Raw genomic sequence first — 17,231 nt, 5'->3', positions numbered from 1 at the left:
TCTTCATATTGTTGTGGTATCATTGAGGTATGTTTCAATTCTTCAATATTTTAAATTAAAATCAATTTTAAAAAGAAACATAATTTAGATACAATTTCTTAAAAATTTGCAAAAGGAAAAAAAATGTTAAAATATATTTTCTACTAATTTAGAGTTAAATAAATAAGATTATGAATTAAGTCCATCGATATGGTATCAATATACCGATGTAGTATTACAAAGAATTAATTCATAATAACAATGCTGACGTCGTGCTGATTCAGTCATGAATCCATTTAGGGTAAATAGTTTGGATTGGGTCCAATTTGAGTAAATAGTCTCACAATTGGATCTATTTTGTGTAATTTTCCCTAAAGTACAAGTAATTAAAAAATAGAGATAAGATTTTGGATGAAAAGTTTAGACTCTAAGAAAAAGGTGAGAGGAGTCAAAATTTTACTTGACAATAGGCATAATTCTTGAATATACATCAACCCCTTTTGATGGAACCGTTCTCACGTTCACTACTCAACCCATCCCAAATTAATTTGATCCTATTTGTTTTCATCGCAATAACTCTTGTCAGCCCAATATCTACTTGTATGACCTTTATATCCACATTAGGCTGAACTTAATTCATAACACATAGACATGTGACTCACATACCAAAAAAACTAGTTCTTATATGACGTTTTTCATTTTAATTTATCCAAAAAAATAAAATCTTTCTATAATTAAAAATAACTTGCCTCAAAAAATTATTTCACCCTTAATGAAATGAATCACACAAAAATCTAAGGTTTATTTTAGATCACAAGTTTTTTAAAAAATTCTAAAATTTTGTATTAAATCAAACTGTGTAACATAAATTAAGACAGAGTGCGAAGTAAATAAGCGTAAACAACCACCATTCTATTTCAAGCCTTCACCGCATATTAGACAATTGTTGTCATTCTTCACACAAGGTTGTCAAATGCCTTACAAAAGTACAATCACAGTCATGATCAAACGCTACTCTTGGCTGTTCTCACACCACTTTTTTTTTTCTTGAAGGAAAAATAGTAATGTCCTCGGCACTCAATAAAGCCATTGTTTCTGTTTTGCTTCAAGTTATCAAAGCATCAACGAACAACTTTGAGAAGTTTGATCAAGTTTAGAATTGTTTACACAATGTAAAAGCAGAAATATACAGGTACAACTGAATTTTCCACCAAATTGTTGCAGCTTGGAATTTTCAATTGAATAGTACAACCGCAAAATATAGCATCATCATCTGAGTTAACTCTCATTAGTGTCTCCATCAATGTTATTACCAAGTTCACCCAGATTTGAATAGAAGTACAGCTTTTGAATCCAAATAGAAGTAGACAAAGTGGTTCGTTTCATGAGTCACATAAGAGCCTACAAGAGACGGCACACAAATATCACCACTGTAATTGCAAATAAGTAAATCAAGCTATTCAATTATAATTAATCTTCTAAGCAAACATATTCTTTTGGGAAGAATAATGAGCAGCACAAGTTTCATCCACTCAAACTCTAAAGCTGTCAGCATACCACAAAAAGTTCATCTGCCTAGAACTTCACAAGAAAGAGGGTTAAACTGTCTAGCGCATAGAACCTAAGCATGGATCCACTAAACTTTAAACGGTAGTAAGAGAGGTGCGACAAACATTACAAAGGTATTGCTTTACAGAATCCAACAAGCATTACAGATAGAAGGCATTCGATAGGTTGAAATTGCTTTGACATACCAACAGCACCTTACTTAAATTTGTAAAGTCGGTTACTGACCATAGTTTAACTTTGGTCTACTCAAAGATGGAGAAAACAAATATAGTATTCTTGCTTCTGCAATTGAATGGTCACTTCAACTTTTTGGTCATTCCAGCTAATATTAACTTCCATGAAAAGTTCTATCAGTTCCCACAAGACACCTTGATAGAGATGAAATTTCTACTTTCTGCATCTTAGATCCTCGAGGCATTTCCACATTAATTTTCTCTTTCAAGCCCAAATCTCTAAAGATCTATTTATCAAACAGTCCAAGTAATATACGAGGTTTCTTTTTTTGGCATACACTGAATGTTACTTGCCACTTGCAAACTCCTATGAACTAGGGCAATTGTCTCATTGCAACTAGCACTGACAAACAATGCATGAAAGGGGAAGTATTTGTGTCGTTCTCAATGGAAAATGCATGATCTCCAATGCAAGCCAATAAAGAATAACTTTCTTTAACTGCAAACCTTTCACTCTAAACAAGTAGCACAGCTTACAACTTGGAAGCACAGATGAGTTGGAAAGATAACAAGAAATAGTCACATATAGGTTAAAAATCAGTCTTAGCACTTGGAAAACTGATGACTAACTCAAAATAGCATACATCAAGAAATGAAAGAAGCAACAATTAGTTTATAGCAATTGCAAAATATGTTTTAACTTTTACAGTGAGGCGTGTGATTAGCCCATTGTACTAGTGTACACACAATTGTAATCAGCTGTTCTTTGATCACTGTTCTTCAAAAAACAGTAGGGAAACACAAAGCCATGATACTCTTCATATGCTACTCATAAGTACAGCGAAATAAGATACTTGTTTAGACACATCCAACTAATAGTCACTTCATCATCCACCGTTTGTGCTTCTTAAAAAGGCAACCCGGTGCATAAAGCATCTGCATTCACGTAGGGTCCAGGGAAGGGCCTCTCTTCAAGGGGTGATGTGAGCCATGTACCTTTTTAAAAAAAATAAGCACCATTTGTGCTACTTTCAAGAGCAAAAAAGGGTACATAGCTCACATAGTATCCCTATGTTTATCAATAACACTCTTTCTCACAAGACCTTTTCTAATCACAAGGCATTCATATAAGGACTAGTACACTTTCAGGAAAAGGGCCTTCAATCACACTTTTTTAGAGCAACAACATAGCTAGTGGAGACTGGGGAAGGTAGAGTGTACAGACCTTACCTCTATCTTAGAGGTGAGCTAAAGAAATGGTTTCCAATAAACCTCTAATTTTAGACCAAACAGTCTAGAAAAAGACATAATGAAAGTACAAGAGGCAAGAGATAGTTAACAAAAACAACATATAGTAAAAACAAAACAGTATTACAACAAAATAATACTCCAAATGAACCACACGAAATAATAGATAGTGATAGAAATCGAAGAATAAGAAACTACTAGAGTACTTCTACGACTATTAGTAAGGGCAACAAGACAAAGCACTCCTTCCTACTAGTATGGACGCACTCCTATCAACTAACTTTTTACCCTGATTCATGTCTTCCACACCTTTCATGAACACAGTTAGCTGCAACTGCGCCATGTCATGTCTAATCATCACTCCCCAATACTTTTTTGGTCTACCTCTACCTTTTCTAAATTCATCCATAACCAACCTCTCACACCTCTGCACTACGGCATCTGTGCATCTCCTCATCGCATGCCCGAACCAACTTAACCTCTCTTCCCACATCTTGTCTTACACCGAAGTCACTCCCACCTTGTCTTCAATCACACTTTTTTCAAAAAAAAAAAAAATTAGGCATTTACTTAATTAAGCCAATAAAATCCATGATGCAGTTTCTCACTTTTAAGTATACAATATTTTTTTATGACGGTGGTATTCAAGAGATCTTGTTCGCCTTGATTATTGCACCAGGTCCCTGCTACCTCACCAACACAAGTACAGAGTAACACTGCCCACCAAAATTTAGGCAGATCAGAAGAAATAACCTAGTACCTTTTTTGCCTCCACCGAATTTGAACTCTAGAGAGCTCATTGTTCTCCTAAGAAATTTAAGTTACATAAGAGACTAGAGATTATGGCACTTTCTGGTTAGAATCAACACCAAAGAGAAGAAAATGACCCCTCCATTCTAACTCCCTAAATGATCTTTATCATAAACCTTGAGAAGATCACCATATAGAGGAAGATCAGATCCATCCATATATACCTTTTTAATTACAGTATTTATCCGTGCCAGCTTGTGCAAAACCTCATACTAATTCACCTGGTACTTGGTACTAACTCTGTGAACAAGGCCTATAACTCACCTAACACTACCTCTTTGATCCATTCACAAATCATCCAACATGCATAAGTATGATCTATGGGGAAACTCAGGACAAGATTTTTATGAAGTGCTAGATCCACATCATTCTGAATATGAATTGCATATCATCCCATCAGATCACGGGGATACAACAAATTAAGTTTCAGTTAACATATAGAATTTTAAAGCTATCAACCAATACTAGTACGAATGAAAGATTGATATCTTATATAAAAGTTGGATTAAGTAATTCATGTAAAAACTCTGACTTACCGAAGTTTTTTCCGACGATGCAATGCCAAGTAGGACCGTACTTCTTATCAAACTCCTTCTTAATCAGTTCAGCTACATCCTTCTCTACATTATGCTTCTCAAATGCCTAATCATATACACAGAAAAGCACAAAAACGCATTATTCATAGAATTATAACAGTATAAGTCGGAGAAATATACATGATTGTAATCTGCAAAGCAGCGAGAGGATATATACAGCAATAGCAATGTCGACCGCCTCCTTTTGTACATCAGGTTTCATATCTGCACTCTTTATGGTAACTTTTGTACCGGTAGGTGAAGGAACGGAACCTGATGAGATTCTCCGATCATCGGAGGTAGGCTTCGCTGCCGGAGCTCCTCCGCTTCTTTTTGCGTCTTCACTCATGTCTTCAGCTCTATATCAGGTTTGAGCCGTCAAAATACTTCGCCGGAACTGTAGAACAGCCCCCTCTCCGGCGGCGGGTGGTGGTGTGGAATGAGTGTGAGAGAGAGTTGAGAGGGGTGTGGGGTGGGTAGGGGCCGTGGGTGAATGATGTGTGTGGTCTTTCTTCTTTCCAATTTCCGAAAGATTGTATCAAATCAATTTTAGGTAGCTTTTATTTTTAAATTTTGAACATATTTAGAAAAGATAAAAAGATATTTTTAAATATTTATTTTAGATTAAAAAAATATAAAAATAACTTAAAAGTTAAAAATTGAATATGATCCACTTATGAATTTAGCTTTTAATTTAAAGAGAAGTATTGAAAGCACTCTTAAATTTGTCATAAATTATTAGTTTCGTCTACAAATTATTGACAGTGTTAAAAATATTTTTTTACTTGACTAATTAAACTTAGACATATATCGATCTGCCACATGACATAACAAGTGGCCTCTAACTCTTGTAAGAGCATGTGACTTTTAATAAAAAATCTAGAGAAGCGTTAAAAACACCGTTAAACTTGATGAGAATTGAGGAGTGTATTTCACTCATATTACACGATCATAACGTATTTATATTCAATTAGTAAAGCAAAGAAATATTTTTAAAAATTATCAGATGAAATTAATAATTCACATTAAATTTAAAAATATTTTCAATATTTTTCTTTTTAATTTATAAGCTACTTAAAAACAATATCCAAACACCCCTATGTTCCTTTTATTTTGCTTTACGTGACAGATAAAATTGCTACGAGTTGGTGAAAGTGGGAGTGGGAGTGTGAGTGTGAGAGTACGAATTTAACTTTATTACTGTCGCACTGTCATTTGTCCTCCACTTTCTTCCTTTTCAAAAATAATGGTTTTTACGTATCTAATTTCCATACAATTTAAAATTGATGGAGGAAATAAATACAACAAATCAAAAGTTTCATACTAAAAAGTTTTTGGAGAAATCATAGTAAAAGTAACAGACTCTTCGAATAGCATTTCATCCGTTTCAATTTATATGGTATTTTTATCTTGTCAAAAGTCAATTCAATTAGTATTTAAAATTAAATTGAATAAGATCAATTTAATATTTTAAAATATAAATATTTAAAACTATATAAAAATACTATAAATTACAATTTTCTCATTTCAATATGATAAACAGATATATTTTAAAATATTAATTAAAGTTCATATAATTTAAATTTCAAAAAGTAAAATACCACATAAATTGATAAAAAAAACATAAATCTTCTGAGATCTTTCAAGGTGATGCAATTAATAATTTTGGCCGTTTTCAATCTCCATTCAAAATTAGTTATGATTGCATTTTCGAAACTTAAATCCACAGGGGTCATGATTTTGTTGAAAAGAAAAGGTAGTATTATTATATTATAGAAGAGTCTAGAAATAACTATCAATGGTCCAATAAAATCACTATTAATGTCCAATATATTTATAAAATATATAAGTGGGCCCCATCACTTTCCACTTAAATACTTTATATATTATTAATTACTATACTATAAACCACAACTAATATCCAATATATTTATCATACTATATAAGTGGGCCCCACCACCTTCCACTTAAATACTACATATTATATATTCATTACTATACTATAAATGACTTAAATACTCCATATTATCTATTACAATAATTAACAATTATTTGACACTTTAAATTCTATCAATGTCATATAAATTAGGATAAAAAACCTAACATATAATATTTAAATATATTTAAAAATAATATAAGTAATACTATACATTACAATAATTAACAGCTTAATTATTTAAAACTTATATAAAAAATTTAATTGACTCTCTAAATTCTATTGGTACCACATAAAATGGATTATATAATAAACATATATTGTTTGAAATTGACGAAAAAGAAACAATAAATTACAATAATTAATAAAAAAAATAGTCGACTCCAAAAAATCTATCAATTAACAACATATATTGTTTGAAATTGACGAAAAAGAAACTATAAATTACAATAATTAACAAAATAAATCTCTCGACTCCAACAAATCTATCAATTAATGCCACATAAATTGGGACATGGCAAATAACATATATTATTAAAAAATTAGGTTCAAAATGTACTATAAAATACAATAATTAACAACTTAATATATTAAAGAGACATATAAAAAAGGGTTAATATTTGAAATTCTGCATCTGCCACATAAATTAGAACAAATAGAGTAATAAATATTATTTTCAAAATTATGTTAAAAAAAAGTACTACAAATCACAATAGCTAACAATTTAAAATATTTTTAAAATCATATAAAAATTTCAATAACTTCTCAAATTCCATAATATGACATAAATTTAAAAAAAAAGTGTTATAAATCATAATAAATAGTACAATATTTAAACTACTTTAAAAGCATTATAAATTGTAATAAATAATACAACAATTTAAATTACTTAAAATTTAACGACTTAAAAATATTTTTTTAAATGTATTAAAATTTTGGTTAATTGTCAAAACTTTACATGTGCCACATAAATTGGGACATGGACAGTCACACATATTTTTTTAAAAAAATTACATTAAAAGTATTCTATCAATTAACAACATATATTGTTTGAAATTGACGGAAAAAAAACTATAAATTACAATAATTAACAAAATAAATCTCTCGACTCCAACAAATCTATCAATTAATGCCACATAAATTGGGACATGGCAAATAACATATATTATTAAAAAATTAGGTTCAAAATGTACTATAAAATACAATAATTAACAACTTAATATATTAAAGAGACATATAAAAAATAGTTAATATTTGAAATTTTGCATCTGCCACATAAATTAGAACAAATAGAGTAATAAATATTATTTTCAAAATTATGTTAAAAAAAAGTACTACAAATCACAATAGCTAACAATTTAAAATATTTTTAAAATCATAGAAAAATTTCAATAACTTCTCAAATTCCATAATATGACATAAATTAAAAAAAAAAGTGTTATGAATCATAATAAATAGTACAATATTTCAACTACTTTAAAAGTATTATAAATTGTAATAAATAATACAACAATTTAAATTACTTAAAATTTAACGACTTAAAAATATTTTTTTAAATCTATTAAAATTTTGGTTAATTGTCAAAACTTTACATGTGCCACATAAATTGGGACATGGAGGGTCACACATATTTTTTTTAAAAAAATTACATTAAAAGTATTCTATCAATTAACAACATATATTGTTTGAATTTGACCAAAAAAAAACTATAAATTACAATAATTAACAAAATAAGTCTCTCGACTTCAACAAATCTATCAATTAATGCCACATAAATTGGGACATGGCAAATAACATATATTATTAACAAATTAGGTTCAAAATGTACTATAAAATACAATAATTAACAACTTAATATATTAAAGAGACATATAAAAAATGATTAATGTTTGAAATTCTGCGTGTGCCACATAAATTAGAACAAACAGAGTAATAAATATTATTTTCAAAATTATGTTTAAAAGAAGTACTACAAATCACAATAGCTAAAAATTTAAATATTTTTAAAATCATATAAAAATTTCAATAACTTTTCAAATTCCATAATATGACATAAATTAAAATAAAAAAATAATATATATTGGGCCCTGTGCCCCGTGCTGGCACGGGGTCCTATATCTAGTATAAAGACAAGTTTCCAAGCTTTGATTCGTTAACTGAGTACGGCTGTACGACACAAGAGTATGATATGTAACTCCAAATGTTAGGATTTTAAAATAGACAAAAGAATGCTTACACTAGAAATCAATAAGTTTGTTGAAACAATAACTCCATACATATAAGTTAGTTACATGGTCACTGTATATCCCAATAGTAATAATATGGAATTTGTTTCTTTAATCTTACTTATATAGATGGTTTGCCATTACTCCATACTTCTAACGCAGGAAAAAGTAAAACTATACACAAATCAAATACATTTTTCTTCACCAAAAACTACAAAGAAATTTCCAAAAGACTGCTACAGAAAAGAGAAATTTAAATGGTGTTGAAAACTGGAACCACTTGCTGGCATCTCTCAAAGAATTAAAAACTTCAAACCTTTTCTTCATATTTACATGTCTTTATTATGCTTCGTCATCCGAGTCCTCAACGACTCTCCTCATTTTTGCTCTTTTTGCCTTAGGAAGATAAGCAGCTTCAGCATCACTCTCAGACTCCGAAGCCACTACTGCTAGTGGACTGTAGCATGCCTCTTCCACTTCATTTCCTTCATCATCAGCAGCAGCACCGGCCACTGAATCATCTTCTACTCCATGTGGACTATTGTATGCCTCCTCCACTTCATTTCCTTCATCATCATCAAAAGCAGCGGCCACTGAATCATCTTCTACTCCATGTGGACTACTGTATGCCTCCTCCACTTCATTTCCTTCATCATCGTCAAAAGCAGCGGCCACTGAATCATCTTCTACTCCATGTAGACTATTGTATGCCGCCTCCACTTCATTTCTTTCATCATCATCAAAAGCACCAGCCACTGAATCATCTTCTACTCCACGTGGACTATTGTAAGCCTCTTCCGCTTCATTTCCTTCATCATCATCATGAGCACTGGCCACTGAATCATCTTCTACTCCATGTCCTTCATCACGAAGGTTTTCTGATGATTCTCTGTCACCTCTTGCTGCACCATTATTGTCTGCATCTTGGATTCCAGCATCTTCTTCTACAGGAAAATTTTGTGGTTCTATTATCTTGAAGTCCCTGGAGGTGCTTCTTTTTGCATGCCTCAGCAAATTTATTTTTGTTGCCTTGCTAATTTGTATGAGATATTTCTCACAGTCTTCTATTTGGTAAACCAAGTCTGGAATGCATCTGTTCTCCCTTTTGATTTTGCTGACGAGTGCTTTTGATTTCGTGCTGTCTAGTTGTTTCTACAAGTTAAACAGGTAGAATTAAGAAACCTTCTTGAACAAAAGAGGTGAAACTTTAGCTTAAACAAGAGTCTCCCAGAGCTTTTACCATTTGCATCAGCCGCACAAAATTGTAGAGAGGAGCTGTTAGTTGCCTGCAAGTTATTTCCACAAGCTTTTGGTACTTGAGGCTTGGTAAAGGTTGCTGCACACCTTTGGAAGCAATTAGAAGCTTTGACATTCGGGCTAAGTTCTTGTAAAACCTTGCAGCTAACTTCACCAACTGCTCTGCCTGAGGATCTGCTATTCATCTTGGAGTTAGATGATTGACATAGAGTATAGATTAATTAATAACGAGAATATCTAGATTATTTTAGTATACCCTTAAGGTTCATCTTTACAAAAGAAGATAACACTTTTACAACAGCTTCTGCTCTTGAATAAACAGTCTCTTCAAGCGCCAATCGTGTATCCTTTTTACCCTTTTGATTAACCAAAACAGCTCTCATATTTGGAAGAGAGTATATCTTCAGTTTCATTATGACCCATTCAGTTTCATAAATAACTGATTCGACTAAGTCCAGTATTAGTGAAGCTAGTGGGGCACTAGTTGATTTGTTTATAATTGAATACGCATCCAGTGTCACTTGTGAATCTCCTCTTTCTGATTCTGATTCTGATCCCACCACTTTTAAAAGCTCTGCAGCCATGTCTTCGGCAATAATTAAGTCGTTTGGTGGTGAAGTTAACAATATAGCAATAGATACAATACTTTTAGCAGCCTTGGGATTTGATGTTTTACTAATCTTGCAGATGCATTTAGCCCAATTACCAACAAGATTCCTTTGTTCCTCTGGCAGTTTATTGCTAATTAACATGATAACATCACAAAGAACCTGACAGCAAACATAACATAGATGGTATTAAGTAAAAAGAAAAATGCAATACATCATGCAAAAAATTCATGAGCAAATCAAAGATTCCTAATCGTACGCATTTACCTCAACTTCACGGAAGAAAGAGCGTGCAAGCAGCATAGAAATCAGCGGCCTTATGCTGTTTTTGATGAATAATTCTTCACTTGTATATTTGTAAGGAATGTCATCAGCTTTTTCGCATTCGGTATCACGGTGGCCATCCATAGTATTGCCTCCTTCATCCCCAGGACCAGAAACTGTAGCCAAGGCATCTATAAGAACAGAATAATCCAACTCATGCAACATTACTGCCAGCAATTCTTTCAAGGAAAGAAGTCCCAAATGGATATATTCCTTCCTGTCATCAAGATCTTTTTTCATATAAGCATCTTTTTTCCTACTATCAATCATAGATTTTGGTTCAGAGAGGAGGCACCAAATCATTTTCAGCAAAGGGGAGCCCAACTGCTTGATCTCCCCATAGATCAACATTTTTAGAGGATCTTGCTGTCGCATAACAGAGGATGCTTTTAGCTGACGAAGGCAAATGTTAAGAGTAAAAGAAAGAATTTTATAATACTGAGTCGGTGCCTTTCCAGATGATGATTGGCTATGCTTTTGAGAGGCCACATTGTTGTTAAAACCATCACATCTCCATGATTCTACAGTGCTTTGCAATAGCTGATAGATAATTGAAGTTGCTAACAGAGGAACTCGTTCTGGACATAATTTACTGCCACTAAATTCAAGCTCCTCTGAAGCATTGCTTGCAGTGGTCCGTATAGAACCTCTTTGAGTTGAACCACCACCCTGCCTACATATGTTTTGGTCCAGAGATTCAAATATACCAATAAAGTCAAACAGTTCTTTTTCCAACTCCAACTTTTTCCCATCAGTTGTTTTCCCAAACTCAGTCCCAACTATATTCAACATCACCTCAATTATTCCTAATAAAATTGAAGAACAACATCTCCGTTTTTCCCCTTCCAAGTGACTAGAGTCTGTATCCTGAGTTTTGCTGAGTAAGCCTGATCTAGCATGAAATAAACAACATCAAACAAACATTAGCCTCACTAAACAACTAGCAATGAATTTTCTGCAGTGCAAGGAAGGTGAAAATATCTGTATCTCGAGAGCAAAAAAGGCGACCAGAGTCAACAACACCCAATTTGATGTGGAGTTAAAAGAAAACTGTCAACTACTACTGTGTAGTGTTCAACATAAGCTGCTTAAGAGCCCGTTTGGTGGGCTTATCACTTTAACCTTACCCAAATACTACAAAAGTGCTTAAAAGCACCTAAAATAAGTCAATTCAAACAGGCTCTAAATCAAGAAATATCAACAATTGCAATGTTAACTGTATCAAGTTAAGCTTTATTCAACCTGAATCAACAATCTCACACACCTTCCATATCTGCATTTCTTAGGTAGTTTCGAATCTTTAATAATGCATTGGACAGTGACCCTTTGGACCATGCTTTTCCAGCCTGCTGCAATTTGATCAAATGCCAAAATAGTATGTTACAAGCTTTGAATCAGGGGAAATATCTAGTGTCTTTAACGAGAGTACCTCATTCTCTTGTGTCAGAGAGAAGCCAAAGCAAGTCCATGAATCTGAAGGATGGTCGGCTTTCCCATGTGGCTGAAGAAGAAGCATCCAGGAGATACAGGAGAGAAGGCAGTCTAGTGGCTCTTGAATATACACCTTCCCACTCTCTAATTTAGTACATTGGTTAACATCCAGTAGAACATCTGCATCCTGAAATAAACAACCAGTATGAGAGGTAAGGCAATGACAACTTATTTACGTAAGGATAAATTAAAAGGTTCTTCCTTAGAGTGATACTGTAAGAAAATCAGATTATTAGTTAGAAAAATATCTATACCTCTCTGTAAAATCGCAAGAAATGAGGGAAGAGAAAATCAAAAACAGCCCCAGAAGTTAAAGGATCCACCAATACAAGCTTAAGAAGTCCACGATATAGAATCTCTCTGACCTTTGCCTAAAAAGAACACTTTTCCATGAGTAGTATTTTCGCCACTTACACAGGAAGCTCATGGTTCAAGATGTTAATTGGGGAAAACAAAGAAAAGAGAGGAAGAGGAAGTGTGTAAAATGCTACCTGTTGAAAGAGGCACCTCTGTAACAAACCATTTAGCTCCTGGAAAAGACTGGAACCAAGTGTACGGAAAACTTCAGCTTGCTGGCTGCTACTAGCTTGACTGCTTGAGTCTTGACAAGAAAATGATCCATCTTTCGTTGATTGTTTTTCAGCCAATATCAAATTGACAATTGAACTTGTTGCAGCAAGACGGATTGAGTCTTCTTGTCTAAACATTGCTTTACGCAAGACCAAAATGGTATAGTCCTTCAACATTAACAAGATAGGATAAAAAACGACGGAACAAAGAAGAAACAGAAAAGGATGAAGACATTAACCTCAAAGTATTGATTCTAATGAAGAATATAGAGATAACTATTCACTACGGCGAGAGAAGAGAGGAAGTACTTATGAATTAGGAAGCATATTTTGATATGTTTAGTTTTTAAGTTTATTGAAAGAGAATAGCAAACAGCTTCGTTAAGAGTCTTAATTGACATTGAATCCTGCTCAACAGGCACTATTAGACTATTAGTTCAGTTTTGCTGTAACATCCTCAAGGTCCGGTGCGCTATTTAAGTTTCTCAATCTAAGAAAAGTAACATATTCAATAATATGAAGAAACTGTAAGATATCAATGAGTACCTCAAGATCACGGCTTAATCTGCTAAGAGGCAAAAGGGCAGCAACAAGATGAGATGAGACCTTGTCATTCATGAATGTGAAATAATCCAACAATTCCTTAAGATGTGAAATGTGCTCCAACATTGGGTATGTAAAAGTATGGATAAGACAACCAAGCAGTCTGTTAAGTACAAATAAATTGTTTATTGGTAAACAGCATAAAAAAGTATGGACCAAAATCCTTTGCTAACACTTGCAAATCACCTTATAACAGGAAAGCCTTGTTCAGGCTTTAAAGAGAGGATACGTAATTTGCATTGCTCTATTATCTGCAAGAATCAGCAAGGGTAATTATAGCTTGCAGCATCATTTCCTTGTACCTAAGATACAGGAAGATTTACTAAAACACATCAAAACCAAGAAATAGACCTCATACAAACCTCACTTCTTGCCATATCATGAACCTCAAATAAACTCTTGAGAACCTGAGCACCAAGCTCGTCAGGACCCATCACATCATCAGACTTATCAAAAAATTTACTTCCTTCTTCAATTCCTTCGAGCAACACAAATCCAAGCTGTACAATACTTGGAACCACATGTTCTCTTCCACAATTGCTCTCACCAACCTATGGATAAAGAAGAAAGACATAACAAAACCACACATACACACAGTTAATCCTCTACAGAACAGTCTATTTGCAGCTATAAACTCCAGCAAATAGATATTGGTCACCTTTTCAAAAGAAGTCTTCCAAGTTTATAACGTTAACGATGTCATATCTTACGTTCTTATCATCCTCTTGTATATCAAAGAAATCATGCAGTCTTCATTCTCATGTTTTATTCTGATCAGGAATGTATGGAATTATGGATGACTACTTAACGCATAGAGGAAGAACCTCTGAGCAATCTCCTCTCACAAATCACAAAGGCATGTAGAGGAGTAATTATATAATTACATGCATGAGGTAAAAAGGCAAAAGGAACTTACAGCTCTTAGCACTGCATTCTCCATGCCTTTGTAAGTATGCAAATAGTGTTCCTTCAAGTCACATGATAGCCATTTACAGCTCCTGAAATGCAATAACATTACAATGGAACGCGGCAGTAGTGTCGTAAACAACAGTTTAGAAAAATTAATAATGGTGTTAGGGTACCATCCTTTCAGCAAATACAATATTGATGACTATGGAAAAAGTCTTAAAGTTTGGCAACAACTTGCACTTTAATGGAATAGGTTCTCATACATTCTAGGGAAGGACCCAAATCAGGCTTAAACTTGTACAAACAAATAATCCCTCATAAAAAATAATGACAGAGTATGAAATACGAAGTAAAACGATACCTTTTCTGGTCTCAATCGGGACACTGAGTCCATAATTTTCGTTAAACAAAATAAACATACTTAGAATAGTCGCAATTTTTTACTACAAATATTTAAAAGACTTTGAAAAAAATTACTGTTAAAGATGAAGCTGTTTATATGGTAAGAGAATTACATTAAATGAAAAAAAAAACAGTATATGTTCTACAAAAACATCAGTACTAATCCAACAAAGATAATCGATGAATAGGAGTAATGACAAAGAGAGACCCAGCAAAATGTACCTGGCAAATTTCAAGTCTTTATAAGCAGCAAAAAGTGATGTTTTCAGAACCCCAATAGAGCTCTCAGTGAGTCTCTTCACTCTAGCAACTGACAACAATATTGCAACAGTAAAATGATTAAACACTCGATAATCAGACCTCACTAGCCCTAACACCTCTTGTCCCAAAGAAGGATTTTGCTTCACAGCAAAATTCACATGAAGCAACACAGTCCCTTCAACTTGCCTCATTATTGAACCACCTGACTTCACCCCACCAAAGTACATCACAATCCCTTCGATAACTTCCTTCTTACCAAAACCCTTTGATCCCAATACCAACAATTGATACACCAACCCAGGCAAATCCTGTAAGTCCACATTCTTCATTCCACTAAACACCCTCTCCAAAAATTCCTTCCTTTTCCCCTTCCCAATAAAATTCAAATCCTTAACAATTTCTACCAATTTTAACAACAAAACCTTACTCCAATCACAGCTAAGCATTTTATCAAACACCTTATCAACATATTCCAAAGGCTTACCGATTTCATTTGAAAATCTGATCAGCTCAATACATTTAGCAAATATAGCTAGAATATGGGTATCCTCAGAATCAATAATCCGAGGTAAATAAGATATAATCAATTCGACTATTGCCAGTAATTCTTGAACCTGAACTGTTACAATATGAGTCACGAAGAGTTGGAAAATGGAGAGAGAGGATTTGTCGTGGGGGATTTTATGGGATGTGTAGAGGGAAATGTAGGAAGAAAGAAGAAGAGGGACGAGAGGGGAAAGTGAAGTGTGGAGTTGGGTAAGGGAGAGAAGAGCTGAGAGGTATTCGGAGACGGCGAGTGAGGGGTTAGGAGAAGAGGCTCGTGAGTGGAGATAGGATACGAGGGTCTGGTGAGAGTCCTCGGAGAGAAGAAAAGCCGGTAGAGGAGTAGATGATTGCGGGTGATATAGTTGAGCTAATTGAACAATGTCCGCGTCAGTCAACGCCGGCGGCAGCGGTCGTTGTTGATGGTGGCGGACAGCGGAGGGACTTTTGGATGCGGTGGAGGTCATGGCGGTGGCATATGTGCGTCGGAAGTTAGTGGAAGGAAATGAAGTTTTACTGGTTCGTTTTGCGCGGGAAATTGAAAATGTGGAAACAAATTTTTTCTACTCTATTTTCTTTTCAGGGAAAAAGGATATATATATATTATATCTACTACTTAACACATGACAAGTGTTGAATGATATGTGTTTAGATAGTGACATTCTTCTTTTATGGTTGTACCTTTAAAATTTATATTATTGGACAATTTAACATCATTAACTACCTACCTCATTTGGGCTCATTTATATATATATAGTAATATATAATAAGTGGGAATATCTACTACTTAGCACATGACAAGTGTTGGATGATATGTGTTTAGATAGTATTGTACATTCTTCTTTTATGGTTGTACCTTTAAAATTTATATTATTGGACAATTTAACACCATTAATTACCTACCTCATTTGGACCCATGTATATATATATATATATATATATATATAATAAGCCACAATGCAAAGATTTTTATAGTATTTAGTTACATTGTAACTATCTTGTTAGCTTTCAACCAAAAGGAGTACTTCTTTTAAATAATAAATATGTCATTGTATGAGCTATTTATTACTCATTCCTTTTGAATTTGTTAATCTGATTTTGATCTGACACATAGTTTACGAAAGTAAATTAGATTTTGAGAAAAAACATTAAGTGATACTTGAAGTTGTCCCAGATTTTCAAAAAGACACCTTAACTTTGCGTGCGTCCTATTACCCCACAAAACATTCAAAATCACAATAAATACACATTTTTTACACAATATTTCCACTTTGGACAAAAATATCCTTCGAATGTGCAATTTCTTAAAAACAAAAAGTCGGACCCATTATTGATGTATTGAAGGATGCTTTGGTAATTTCCTATGATGAATTCGTTTTGTTTGTTTCTTTTAAATTTATTTTACTATACTAAATAATTGTATAAAATATTATGAATCACGATAATTAATTACTTAAATATTTAAAAGATATAAAAATATATAAAAGATCTTATTGACTCTTCAAATTTTACCGGTGACACATAAATTGGGACAAATGAAATAATATATATTATTTGAAAATTTCTTAGAAAGTACTATAAATTACAGTAATTAACAGCTAGAAATATTTCAAAGACAAAAAAAATTGATTGAATCTCAAAATTTTTTTAGTACTACATAAATTGAGAAAGAAGAAATGACCTCTATTATTTGAAAATGACGTAAAAGTATTACAAATCATACAATAAGAATTAACAATTTAAAATTTT

General features: G+C 33.1%; 2 protein-coding genes across 3 annotated transcripts; both read right to left on the bottom strand.

Moving 5' to 3' along the window:
- Positions 1–1,103: 1,103 nt before the first annotated feature.
- On the bottom strand, positions 1,104–4,852 carry LOC125853847 (uncharacterized). Its single transcript, XM_049533600.1, has 3 exons — positions 4,533–4,852; positions 4,316–4,421; positions 1,104–1,380 (listed from the first exon to the last, which is right to left on the bottom strand). The coding sequence occupies exons 1-3, from the start codon at positions 4,701–4,703 to the stop codon at positions 1,298–1,300; spliced, it is 360 nt and encodes a 119-aa protein (XP_049389557.1). The 5' UTR covers positions 4,704–4,852; the 3' UTR covers positions 1,104–1,297.
- A 3,703-nt stretch (positions 4,853–8,555) lies between these two features.
- On the bottom strand, positions 8,556–15,998 carry LOC125853777 (uncharacterized). Of its 2 annotated transcripts, none has more exons than XM_049533524.1 (13): positions 14,901–15,998; positions 14,284–14,365; positions 13,730–13,918; positions 13,554–13,618; positions 13,311–13,470; positions 12,687–12,932; positions 12,450–12,566; positions 12,134–12,322; positions 11,969–12,053; positions 10,648–11,591; positions 10,029–10,542; positions 9,756–9,946; positions 8,556–9,667 (listed from the first exon to the last, which is right to left on the bottom strand). In XM_049533524.1, the coding sequence occupies exons 1-13, from the start codon at positions 15,947–15,949 to the stop codon at positions 8,858–8,860; spliced, it is 4,641 nt and encodes a 1,546-aa protein (XP_049389481.1). In that variant the 5' UTR covers positions 15,950–15,998; the 3' UTR covers positions 8,556–8,857. The 2 variants fall into 2 exon arrangements, with proteins under 2 accessions (XP_049389481.1, XP_049389482.1); XM_049533525.1 differs by having other exon boundaries at positions 11,969–12,050.
- Between the last annotated feature and the right edge of the window lie 1,233 nt (positions 15,999–17,231).

The sequence above is a fragment of the Solanum stenotomum genome, chromosome 1 (assembly GCF_019186545.1).
Source record: "Solanum stenotomum isolate F172 chromosome 1, ASM1918654v1, whole genome shotgun sequence".
NCBI classification, from domain to species: Eukaryota; Viridiplantae; Streptophyta; class Magnoliopsida; order Solanales; family Solanaceae; genus Solanum; species Solanum stenotomum.
Note: the sequence above shows the minus strand (reverse complement) of the source record. Positions and strands in the feature narration are given on the sequence as shown.